Source organism: Salvelinus namaycush, chromosome 18 (genome assembly GCF_016432855.1).
Source record: "Salvelinus namaycush isolate Seneca chromosome 18, SaNama_1.0, whole genome shotgun sequence".
Taxonomy (NCBI): Eukaryota; Metazoa; Chordata; class Actinopteri; order Salmoniformes; family Salmonidae; genus Salvelinus; species Salvelinus namaycush.
Genome location: NC_052324.1, coordinates 41,010,593 through 41,023,777, shown reverse-complemented (window position 1 = coordinate 41,023,777; position 13,185 = coordinate 41,010,593). Strand labels below are relative to the sequence as shown.

The 13,185-nt window shown below is 47.2% G+C and overlaps 1 protein-coding gene across 1 annotated transcript in view; it reads left to right on the top strand.

The window, feature by feature from the left end:
- The first annotated feature begins 1,003 nt into the window (after positions 1–1,003).
- Positions 1,004–13,185, top strand: part of LOC120062955 (protein unc-13 homolog B-like) — a 96,311-nt gene continuing 84,129 nt past the window's right edge. The window contains 4 exon segments of the mRNA XM_039013009.1: positions 1,004–4,010; positions 4,267–4,286; positions 12,455–12,498; positions 12,843–12,918. Of these exon segments, the coding sequence (XP_038868937.1) occupies positions 1,004–4,010; positions 4,267–4,286; positions 12,455–12,498; positions 12,843–12,918 (3,147 nt within the window).

Genomic DNA, 13,185 nt, shown 5'->3' with positions numbered 1-13,185 from the left:
TTGAACAGAGGGAAGATATTTCATAACTGTTCCTCTCATATTAGTGAGAGGGACCCTGAAGTAGGTTTGAGTAGAAAGCGCTTAGGAACACGGAACATGGAACACAGAACACAGTTCATCAGATTCCACATTCCATTGACTCCATGTCGGTAAAATATGTCACATTCCTGATATAACAGGATGTCATGTTTTTCTATTTTATTATTAAATGTTCTTCTACCTTTTTTCCAATTACATTCTGGAATTCAATTAGCTACTCAGATAATTGTATTCCTATTCCATGGCCAAACCAATGCCGTCCCATCATAAGATTTAAATGAACTCTGATTGATTCTGTTCTGCCCAACTCGTTATGACAGAAACTCCTCTTTCAGAATGGGCCGTTAGACGGTAATGGCAGAGTAGCAATACGGCCTAATGGTTAGGTAAATGAATTAAAACTAGAGAGTTTCTGGCTCAAAGAATTAGGTGTGGTACTTACTTACTCTATAGAATCCCAAGAGCTGGGTACTTGAACCCGATTGGTTCTGTGAATAACCATTTCCATTAGTGGAAATGCCATGCCAAAGAAAGCATGTGTATAGAAAACATTTATACAGCATTTATCTAGTATGCTATAGATCACAAATTCCTCCTATTTTCTGTCTTGTCTGCTTCGTGGAACTAAATGAGCTATAGTACTTTCAGTTCTGATCATATTTTATGTCTCTTCCACTGTGCTTCGATGGGAAAGGAGAGGAAATGTGTACAGAAAGGTGACTGGAGTCACATGGCTTTCCTGTGATATTCATCAGAGGCTTAATATGTTCTAACCGTAAAGCTGTGTTTTATCTTGATTTTGTGTCTTTTATCTATGAACTAAAGTTCTTGATAGGTGCAGCTGAATAGGCATCCGTGAGTCTGTTCTCTCGGACTTAGATGCTGGCCTTCTCCTGTAATGTGACTCCAGCAACAATGTGGGGGGACACCTGAGGGTAGGAGCCCTCCCCTTTTGTCCCAGAAGATGTTCTCCAGGAACCGCTTCAATGGACAACACAGAACAGGTGTCGCCCCCAAAGTGGACACCAAGGAGAAGGTTCGCAAAAAGAGGGCCCCCAACCCCAGGGTAGCTCTTGTCATCCGGGAGAAGATCCACCGCCTGCTCCAAGGATCAGGACAGGAAGTACCCACCCTAGACCGTAACAATGCTGGGATTGAGGAGGAGGGGGGAGGAGAGGTGCAGGAGAAGAGAAAGGAAGGCACATATATTTTTGCGAGGTGTGGGCCCAGAGAGGAAGCTTGCTCCTCGAGGGTCCCCAACGGTAAGGCACATCGAGGGGTGTCAGGGGCATCCTGTGTTGGGGAGGTGGAGCTGAACAGAGAGGGCTGTGTCAGGATACCTTGCACTCTGCAGCACAACAGTAGCAGCTGCCAATCTCCACGAAAGCAGAAATGGATCATCCCAGATGGGATTAGGACTGTCCCGGAACCGAGACGAACACCCAAACACCAGAAATGGATCATCCCGGCAGGGATTCGAACAATCCCAGAATGCAGAAGAGAAGCTCAACACCATAACCGGATTGGTCCAAACATGAACGGTTCTGGGTTTGGCCCAGTGGCAGGAGCAGAAGGAGGTAAGGCTGAATTCACTAGGACACGTGCAGAACCAAAAAGGCCTGTTTCTATGGGCGACTATGTGGATTACAGAATTCGGCACGATACTCTGCTGGAGGAGGACGAGGAAGAAGACCAGGAGGAGGAGGACGAGGAAGAAGAGTCTAGCGCCATCATCGAGCACATCCTAAAGGAGCTAAGAGGGATCAACAAGATCCAGGAGGAGATCTCAGACCTGCGGGACTACCTTAAGTCTGTCCGTGGCTCTGTAGAGGAGGTATCTTCCTGTGTGGATGCTGTGCTCCTGGAGATAGAGGGCATTCGCTCGGGAAACAAGGCCAGTGGCAGTCCAGGGGGTGGGGCTTGGTCTGGGGCAGCACTGTGCAGCGACGGGTCACTCTTAACCCCTCGCCAGAGGCCTGTCAGCGCTTATGGCAATTTGGGCAGGCAGATGGAGCCTTCAGATTCCAATGTCTGCCGACCGTCCGTCTTCAGCGAACGCCACAGCATACACGGAATGCCAGTTGAGTTCCACTTGCCAACGTTAGAAGAAACGTCTACCACAGTCTCGCCAGGCACAGAGTCAGTTGAGCTTGAGGGCCAGGAACAGGAACAGGAGGAGGTTGAGACGGAGGACTCATCGGAACACAGCTCAGACATCCCAGAACCCACCATCATCAAGAAGCTGAGCTTTGGCTACCTGGAGCAGCAGGACGGCCAGGACTTCCCCAGCATCAGCTCCCTGTCCTCAGGACACAGCCCCAATTCAGAGTCTGACCTCGAGAGGCCCTTGTCCAGACACGGCGCAGGGCATGGTGGGGCTAGTGGTAGTAGTAGGGGTGCTGCGGTAGAGGGCTTGGGCGGTGCTGGCCCACAACATGGTGGGTCTGGGGAGACTAGGTGGCATGAAGAAAGCTCTTACTCCAGACAGGGGAGTCTGGAAGAGCAAGAGGGAGAGGGGCCTGCCTGCTTGGAGGGGACAGGGAGCCGGTACAGGGGCTCAGGGGGGTACAGTACCGGTACCCTGGGCCTGTCCTCCACAGGAAGCTCGGACCGCCTCTCGCTCCAGTCTGGACTACACTACAACCACGCCAGCACCTCCAGCCATGAAGAGTGGCGCGCCCATAGACGGAGGCCAAAACCACAGCCTGGTACTCAATTTCCGACCGATGCCCACACAGAGGACCACCGCCTGGGGTACGAGTGTGCTGCTGATTACGCATATCACCAGAGCTCTGGTTACCACTCAGTGGAAGGACATACTGATGAGGTAGAAGGGTACAGTCACTCAGATCCCCCCACAGATCTCAGCTACACAACTGACTCCAAAGTCGATAGTTTCCAGGAGACTTATTCTGGCTATGAGTGTGGCATGACTGAAGAGTCTACAGATGGAACTTGTACCTGGACTGAGAGCTCCTTACTGAGCCACAGCATTGCAGCTGAAACAGACATTCCATCGGTCAGAGGGGATAAAACAGGCATTTCATTGGTCAGAGGGAGAGAGGAAAGAGTTATTCCAGACCTGGACGGCCGCCTCCCTCGCCCTAACAGCACAGAGATCCAAAACATGGGTTTTAATGTGAAGCGGATCGGCCAAGCTGTGTTGGACTTCAGTTCTGCCCTGCGGGATGCGCTACGCAAGCTGGAAGAACCCGGAACTGCCCAGAGTCCTGGAGTCGAGAGCGAGGTGGAACTACCCACAAGCCTCTTTGATGAGCCTCACATGGACTTACCCCATGCAGATATGTCTCAAACATCCCAAGAGGAGGGGGTGAATCCAGGGGCCACGGACGACACAGAGGGACAGATCCATACCAGTGTTCTCTCCTCTGCTCCCTCAGAACCCTCCCCCAGTGAACCTCTACCAGAAGAGATCAGTGACGGCCTCCCACAGGACCATGATGACCCTTGCAAAACTTCTCCCCTTCCCTACCCTGGACACAATGTTTACCACCCAGGCCTAGACCTTTCCTCAGCTGGTCCAGAGCCTACCTTCTCTCCACCCCATATAGAATCAGAGGAAAAGGGAGCGTCTCCTTTGCCCCAGGGCCCAACAGACGCCCCCACTCTCAACACCTCGCTATCGCAATGCACCACTGCAGAGTCCCTTTCGCTTTCCTTCTCAGCTGAGGAGCCGGCACCGCAGGAGAAGCGGGGAGACGAACCCCCGCCGCTGTCGCCTCCGCAGCCCAACACAGAAGCAGATGTCCCAGATACCCCTGCAGCCCCTGAGGGAGAGGCAGCGGGAGAGGCAGAACCAAAAGAAGACCCCCTGGAGATGAGCCAGAGGGAGGTGCGGAGACTGAAGTGCCTGAGGACCTTCCAGCAGATCCTGCGGGAGAAGAGGGAGACGCGGCACCAGCTCACCAGCATGACCATGTCCACGTTCGAGGAGGATGACCTCATCCCAGGTAGCTATCACTTACCAGACGTGCGTCCATCGTACTCTTACTCATCCAGCACTATCTGGAACAAGAGCACATGTTCATCATCTGGTTATTTATTTATTAAAATGGGCTTTTTCGTTTTTCTCTGTCACACGTCTACAATACAAATTTTGTCTCCGTGCTGTAAGTTTTTGCATGAGCACAAACTTCCACCAGCTTTTTCTTTTGTTGTCTTCTGATTCCTCATCTTCCTTCGCTTATCTTTTTTTTGTCTCCTCAGGCCTCAGCATGAGTTACTCAGTCTGTATGTTTTCTGTTTGAGTTTACTTCATTTTTTTCTTCTTGTTTTATAAAAAACTCTGTCATTTTGTCTGTTTCTCAGCTCATTGAAGAATCTAGAGCTGTTTCCAGATTTTTTTTTCTGGGCCATACCATTGTTATATTGTTTTCTGAGAAATCGACACTTCCAAAGAAACCTCAGATCTTTTTCGGACTACCTTTTATAATCAAAGCCCTTATTCTCTTTCATCTCAGGGGTACAATAACAATCCCTTATGTACTATATCTCCCCTATAGACTTCTTCATCAGTGGAGACGCAATAGGTTTTATAAAGACTTTTACTTTGTTCATCACCAGAACTAATCTTCGACAGTATTATTTTTGTCTCATAATTAAAGCAGCCATCAGCAGTAAAAAAAAATAACAAAGTTACTCCCCGCCCCTTTGTTTCGGGTAAAAGGCTGAGGAGTGGGGGCTGGATAAATGTAACCACTCTCTCAAATTCATAGACAGAGCTATGGATGCATCATATCAAAGTTATAGTTTTAATAATGTTTTGTGGTTATATCGTTTTTTTGGTCTACATTTACTTTGTTTACAAACATCGAATGAATACAAGCTTATATTTGGGGTTTTGATGGGGTACAACAGTTGAACTAATAAGCTCATAAGGCATTATACTTTATATTGTTCAAGAATATATGGGTACATATCATGAATTTATTTTAATTCCCCAGAAATCATGAGGCAACTGCTGATTGCCCCTTCCATTGACTTCCATGTCACCTATTCCACATAGATACTGTATTATATTTGAGTGGGGGAGTATAAAATTGGCTTTTCGTTACTTATATGGAGTGAAATCACATAGAATGGCCGATGAATGGTATATGATATAGAATTGTCTCTTTGCTGAACCTGTAGTTATACTCCCCATTTGGAGCAATGCATCATCACCAGCCATTCTAGGAGCAGTATGGCCATTTACTGGATTAAAAACATGAATTATCTCCTCTGAAAGTAGGGCTGATATTAAAGACGAAGAGGAAGGATTAGGAGTCATTTTCATAATGAATTATACATGTTGATGAAACATTCATGACTTCAAGCCCTGTCTGTCCCTGTGAGTCTGGCTCACTGTGGGCCTCTTTTACCATCACCCCCCCCCCCAGCATCACTACTGTACCATCACCCTCCCAGCATCACTACTGTACCATCACCCTCCCAGCATCACTACTGTAGCATCACCCTCCCAACATCACTACTGTAGCATCACCCTCCCAGCATCACTACTCTACCATCACCCTCCTAGCATCACTACTCTACCATCACCCTCCCAGCATCACTACTGTAGCATCACCCTCCTAGCATCACTACTCTACCATCACCCTCCCAGCATCACTACTGTAGCATCACCCTCCCAGCATCACTACTGTAGCATCACCCTCCCAGCATCACTACTGTAGCATCACCCTCCCAGCATCACTACTGTAGCATCACCCTCCCAGCATCACTACTGTAGCATCACCCTCCCAGCATCACTACTGTAGCATCACCCTCCCAGCATCACTACTGTAGCATCACCCTCCCAGCATCACTACTGTAGCATCACCCTCCTAGCATCACTACTCTACCATCACCCTCCCAGCATCACTACTGTAGCATCACCCTCCCAGCATCACTACTGTAGCATCACCCTCCTAGCATCACTACTCTACCATCACCCTCCCAGCATCACTACTGTAGCATCACCCTCCTAGCATCACTACTCTACCATCACCCTCCCAGCATCACTACTGTAGCATCACCCTCCCAGCATCACTACTGTAGCATCACCCTCCTAGCATCACTACTGTAGCATCACCCCCCCAGCATCACTACTGTACCATCACCCCCCCAGCATCACTACTGTACCATCACCCTCCCAGCATCACTACTGTAGCATCACCCTCCCAGCATCACTACTGTAGCATCACCCTCCCAGCATCACTACTGTAGCATCACCCTCCCAGCATCACTACTGTAGCATCACCCTCCCAGCATCACTACTGTAGCATCACCCTCCCAGCATCACTACTGTAGCATCACCCTCCCAGCATCACTACTGTAGCATCACCCTCCCAGTATCACTACTCTACCATCACCCTCCCAGCATCACTACTCTACCATCACCCTCCCAGCATCACTACTGTAGCATCACCCTCCTAGCATCACTACTCTACCGTCACCCTCCTAGCATCACTACTCTACCATCACCCTCCCAGCATCACTACTGTAGCATCACCCTCCTAGCATCACTACTCTACCATCGCCCTCCCAGCATCACTACTGTAGCATCACCCTCCTAGCATCACTACTCTACCATCACCCTCCCAGCATCACTACTGTAGCATTTACTGCAAATTGATCAGCTGGAAGGAGTTGTTCTATTTACTTGAACTGCTTAGTTGATGACTCTGCCTCTCTCTTTCTCTCTCCTCTCTCTTTGTCTCTCTCTCTCTCTCTCTCTCTCTCTCTCTCTCTCTCTCTCTCTGCCTTTCTCTGCCTCTCTCTCTGTCTCTCTGTCTCCTCTCTCTCTCCTCTCTCTGCCTCTCTGTCTCTCTGCCTCTCTCTCTCTGTCTCTCTGCCTCTCTTTGTCTCTCTGCCTCTCCCTCTGTCTCTCTGTCTCCTCTCTCTCCTCCCTCTGCCTCTGCCTCTCTCCTCTCTCTGCCTCTGTCTCTCTGCCTCTCTCTCCTCTCTCTGCCTCTTTTTGTCTCTCTGCCTCTCTCTGTCTCTCTGCCTCTCTTTGTCTCTCTGCCTCTGTCTTTGTCTCTCTCTCTCCTTTCTCTTTGCATCTCTCTCTCTCTCTCTCTCTCTCTCTTTGTCTCTCTGTCTCTCTCTCCTCTCTCTTTGTCTCTGTCTCACGCTCTCTCTCTCTCTCTCTCTCTCTCTCTCTCTCTCTCTCTCTCTCTCTCTCTCTCTCTTTCTCTCTCCCTCTCTCTCTCTCTCCTTGCCTCTCTCTCTCTCTCCCTCTCTCTCTCCCTCTCTCTCTCTCTCTCTCTCTCCTTGCCTCTCTCTCCTCTCTCTGTTTCTCTGCCTCTCTTTGTCTGTCTCTCTCGCTCCTTTCTCTTTGTATCTCTCTCTCTCTCTTTGTCTCCCTGTCCCTCTCTATGTCTCTCTCTCTCTCTCTCTCTCTCTCTCTTTATCTCCCTGTCTCTCTCTATGTCTCTCTCTCTCTCTCTCTCTCTCTCTCTCTCTCTCTCTCTCTCTCTCTCTCTCTCTCTCTCTCTCTCTCTCTCTCTCTCTCTCTCTTTGTCTCTCTCTCTCTCTTTGTCTCTCTCTCTCTCTCCTCTCTTTCAGATGGAAGTCAAGATGATCAGGTCACTTTTTTCCGTTTTATAGTCTATTTTTTTCTCATGTGAATGTCTTTATACGCATGCCCTCATAACTGGTGTGTTTGTTTTGAAGTTGACTAATCTTGCTCATGAGTGTCTACCTTTTTATGCTACTATGTTACATGGCAACATCAAGTAGTATTACTTAAATTGCTTCCTTCATTTGGTTTGTCTCTTGGTGGTGATGATCTTGCCGATACAGTCTTGTTTCCTTGTTAACCCTATCGGTCCTGAGACCCCGGCAAAAATCAACTTTTCATTTGTCTGCCAGTCCACTTTATTTAGCCTCACAATGACGTGTTTTACCATTTTATTTCCAGGACAACCAGGGCTACAAGTAAAACACTAAACTATTTGATATAAACAGTTGCATTCATGAGTTTTATTGACCAAAATGTATAAATAAAAAGGCATTTATATGAAGTACAGAAATGGGTTGCTCACTGGGAAATGAATATCCAACAAGTCAGTGACAACTGTGTGGAGTATGTCGTTTGTGACAGCAACTATATGTGAGCGTATTACAGTATTATAGACACTATGACCTGGGATTTACTATGGTCTATGTAGAATAACCCCTTACAGTATTATAGACACTATGACCTGGGATTTACTATGATCTTCTATGTAGAATAACCCCTTACAGTATTATAGACACTATGACCTGGGATTTCCTATGAGCTTCTATGTAGAATAACCCCTTACAGTGTTATAGACACTATGACCTGGGATTTACTATGGTCTTCTATGTAGAATAACCCCTTACAGTATTATAGACACTATGACCTGGGTTTTCCTATGAGCTTCTATGTAGAATAACCCCTTACAGTGTTATAGACACTATGACCTGGGATTTACTATGGTCTTCTATGTAGAATAACCCCTTACAGTATTATAGACACTATGACCTGGGATTTACTATGATCTATGTAGAAGAACCCCTTACAGTGTTATAGACACTATGACCTGGGATTTACTATGATCTTCTATGTAGAATAACCCCTTACAGTATTATAGACACTATGACCTGGGATTTACTATGGTCTTCTATGTAGAAGAACCCCTTACAGTATTATAGACACTATGACCTGGGATTTACTATGATCTTCTATGTAGAATAACCCCTTACAGTATTATAGACACTATGACCTGGGATTTACTATGATCTTCTATGTAGAAGAACCCCTTACAGTATTATAGACACTATGACCTGGGATTTACTATGATCTTCTATGTAGAAGAAACCCTTACCTTCTAACGACACTTCTGTAGCTTGTGTGGATTTTGTTACATGTGCGTGTTCGTGATAGTCATCTTTTCATAGATAGCTTTGAATAGTGTTGTAGCTCAAACCATTTGGACTCTACAGACATTCTTGTATTATAAACCTGCACGGGCCCCTTCGAGATCCGCCGTCGCTCAGCTCAGAAGTCAAAACACACAATGTTTGAAAGTGGTTAGAAGGCGACAAAAAAAATGTGTGGGCGTTTACGGCGGGACGACTCATTGTGCTAAAGGAAACGTTAAAGCACAGGATATAGGTAGTGTCTCAGGGATTTCACTTTAAACAGTAGTGCATTTCAAAGCTTTGGCTGTAAATGTGGTCGTTTTAATAGTTATGTGGTGACAGAGCCATGTAGGAAATTCAGTTGGAAGACATTTATCACAGTGGGTCATAGCTGAACAGACCATTATTGACCGCATGTTGAACATACAGTACAAACACCCTTCAGTAGAACGTGGAGGGACGACATGGACAGTATTGATGATGAGAGTGGAGGGACATCATGGACAGTATTGATGATGAAAGTGGAGGGACATCATGGACAGTATTGATGATGAGAGTGGAGGGACATCATGGACAGTATTGATGATGAAAGTGGAGGGACATCATGGACAGTATTGATGATGAGAGTGGAGGGACATCATGGACAGTATTGATGATGAAAGTGGAGGGACATCATGGACAGTATTGATGATGAGAGTGGAGGGACATCATGGACAGTATTGATGATGAGAGTGGAGGGACATCATGGACAGTATTGATGATGAGAGTGGAGGGACATCATGGACAGTATTGATGATGAGAGTGGAGGGACATCATGGACAGTATTGATGATGAAAGTGGAGGGACATCATGGACAGTATTGATGATGAGAGTGGAGAGACATCATGGACAGTATTGATGATGAAAGTGGAGGGACATCATGGATAGTATTGATGATGAGAGTGGAGGGACATCATGGACAGTATTGATGATGAGAGTGGAGGGACATCATGGACAGTATTGATGATGAAAGTGGAGGGACATAATGGACAGTATTGATGATGAAAGTGGAGGGACATAATGGACAGTATTGATGATGAAAGTGGAGGGACATCATGGACAGTATTGATGATGAAAGTGGAGGGACATCATGGACAGTATTGATGATGAAAGTAGAGGGACATCATGGACAGTATTGATGATGAAAGTGGAGGGACATCATGGACAGTATTGATGATGAAAGTGGAGGGACATCATGGACAGTATTGATGATGAGAGTAGAGGGACATCATGGACAGTATTGATGATGAAAGTGGAGGGACATCATGGACAGTATTAATGATGAAAGTGGAGGGACATCATGGACAGTATTGATGATGAGAGTGGAGGGACATCATGGACAGTATTAATGATGAGAGTAGAGGGACATCATGGACAGTATTGATGATGAGAGTGGAGGGACATCATGGACAGTATTGATGATGAAAGTGGAGGGACATCATGGACAGTATTGATGATGAGAGTGGAGGGACATCATGGACAGTATTGATGATGAGAGTGGAGGGACATCATGGACAGTATTGATGATGAAAGTGGAGGGACATCATGGACAGTATTGATGATGAGAGTAGAGGGACATCATGGACAGTATTGATGATGAGAGTGGAGGGACATCATGGACAGTATTGATGATGAGAGTGGAGGGACATCATGGACAGTATTGATGATGAAAGTGGAGGGACATCATGGACAGTATTAATGATGAGAGTAGAGGGACATCATGGACAGTATTGATGATGAGAGTGGAGGGACATCATGGACAGTATTGATGATGAGAGTGGAGGGACATCATGGACAGTATTGATGATGAAAGTGGAGGGACATCATGGACAGTATTGATGATGAAAGTGGAGGGACATCATGGACAGTATTGATGATGAAAGTGGAGGGACATCATGGACAGTATTGATGATGAAAGTGGAGGGACATCATGGACAGTATTAATGATGAAAGTGGAGGGACATCATGGACAGTATTGATGATGAGAGTGGAGGGACATCATGGACAGTATTGATGATGAAAGTGGAGGGACATCATGGACAGTATTGATGATGAGAGTGGAGGGACATCATGGACAGTATTGATGATGAAAGTGGAGGGACATCATGGACAGTATTGATGATGAGAGTGGAGGGACATCATGGACAGTATTGATGATGAGAGTGGAGGGACATCATGGACAGTATTGATGATGAAAGTGGAGGGACATCATGGACAGTATTGATGATGAGAGTGGAGGGACATCATGGACAGTATTGATGATGAAAGTGGAGGGACATAATGGACAGTATTGATGATGAAAGTGGAGGGACATAATGGACAGTATTGATGATGAAAGTGGAGGGACATCATGGACAGTATTGATGATGAAAGTGGAGGGACATCATGGACAGTATTGATGATGATCGATTGTTGACAGGGTCCACAAAAAGTGTATTTGAGAAGGAAAGATTTGTGGGTTACATTTGTGGGTGTCTGTGTGTGCGTGGCTGAGTGGGTGGGTGGGTGGGTGGGTGGGTGGGTGGGTGAGTGAGTGAGTGAGTGAGTGCATGTGTGGGTGGGTGGGTGGGTGAGTGAGTGAGTGCATGTGTGGGTGGGTGAGTGAGTGCATGTGTGGGTGAGTGCATGTGTGGGTGGGTGGGTGTGTGCATGTGTGGGTGGGTGGGTAGATGTGTGCATGTGTGGGTGGGTGGGTGAGTGCATGTGTGGGTGGGTGGATGTGTGCATGTGTGGGTGGGTGGGTGTGTGCATGTGTGGGTGGGTGGATGTGTGGGTGGGTGGGTGTGTGCATGTGTGGGTGGGTGGGTGAGTGCATGTGTGGGTGGGTGGATGTGTGCATGTGTGGGTGGGTGGGTGTGTGCATGTGTGGGTGGGTGGATGTGTGCATGTGTGGGTGGGTGGATGTGTGCATGTGTGGGTGGGTGGGTGAGTGCATGTGTGGGTGGGTGGATGTGTGCATGTGTGGGTGGGTGGGTGAGTGCATGTGTGGGTGGGTGGATGTGTGCATGTGTGGGTGGGTGGGTGAGTGCATGTGTGGGTGGGTGGGTGGATGGGTGGGTGCATTTGTGGGTAGGTGAGTGGGTGGGTGGGGGGGGTTAGCGCATGTGTGGGTGTGTGAGTGAGTGGGTGGGTGCGGGTAGCAGTACCCTGTTCTACGCCGCTTCATGTGCAGTTTATGATGCTCCCTCATCCAACCTTCAGTGTGTTTGTTTGTTTGTGATGCTCCCTCATCCAACCTTCAGTGTGTTTGTTTGTTTGTGATGCTCCCTCATCCAACCTTCAGTGTGTTTTTGCCGATGGAAATCCTCTCTGGCATGCTTCAGTGAAACTCAACCAACCCAGTCCAACCCCTCTTTCTCTGTCTCTGATTCTGCTTTAATATTATGTCATATTATGTCATATTATGTGTACATGTTCTATTATCTTAACTTCTATGAGAACTGTCAGTCTCAGTGGCTAAACGTCTGACCTCTGACCTCTATTACAGGGCCGAGATGGAGACCCCAGCCAGCACCCGTGGGCCAAGCCTGGGTCAGTGACAATGCCTCTGTGTGTGTGTGTGTCTGCGTATGGAAGTCTGTCCTGTCCCGTCTGTCTGTCTCTCTTTGTGTGTGTGTGTGTGTGTGTGTGTGTGTGTGTGTGTGTTTGTGATTGTGTGTATGTGTCTGTCTCTGTATGTGTGTGTGTGTGTGTGTGTGTGTGTGTGTGTGTGTGTGTGTGTGTGTGTGTGTGTGTGTGTGTGTGTGTGTGTGTGTGTGTGTGTGTGTGTGTGTGTGTGTCTGTACATATTAAAGTGGACTGGAGTACAACCACCAGCAATGATGATCTAATAGATTTGGTATGTTGTTGTATCTTGTTTTGAACTGTGTGTTTAGTGGCGCCACGCCCTTCGGGATCGACAGCATGCCTGACCTTCGCAAGAGACGGCCAATCCCCCTGGTCAGCGAGCTGGTGAGTGTCTCTGACCTCTTGACCTCTGACTCCTGAACTCACAGTACCTCAGGCAGACGACAATATAAAGATTTACCTTTGGTACATAGATGAATAGGACCTCTATAAAGTCAAATGAAAATACTATTGCAGGAATCTAAAGAACTACAAGGCCTGTGTACAGTAGTGCAGCCGGTTCAAGGTGCTGGTTACGGCAGGGTATTGTATTTGTACACATTATCCTGCACTTTGCAGATTAAAAACTTGGTTCAAGGTCGTTCTGTTTCC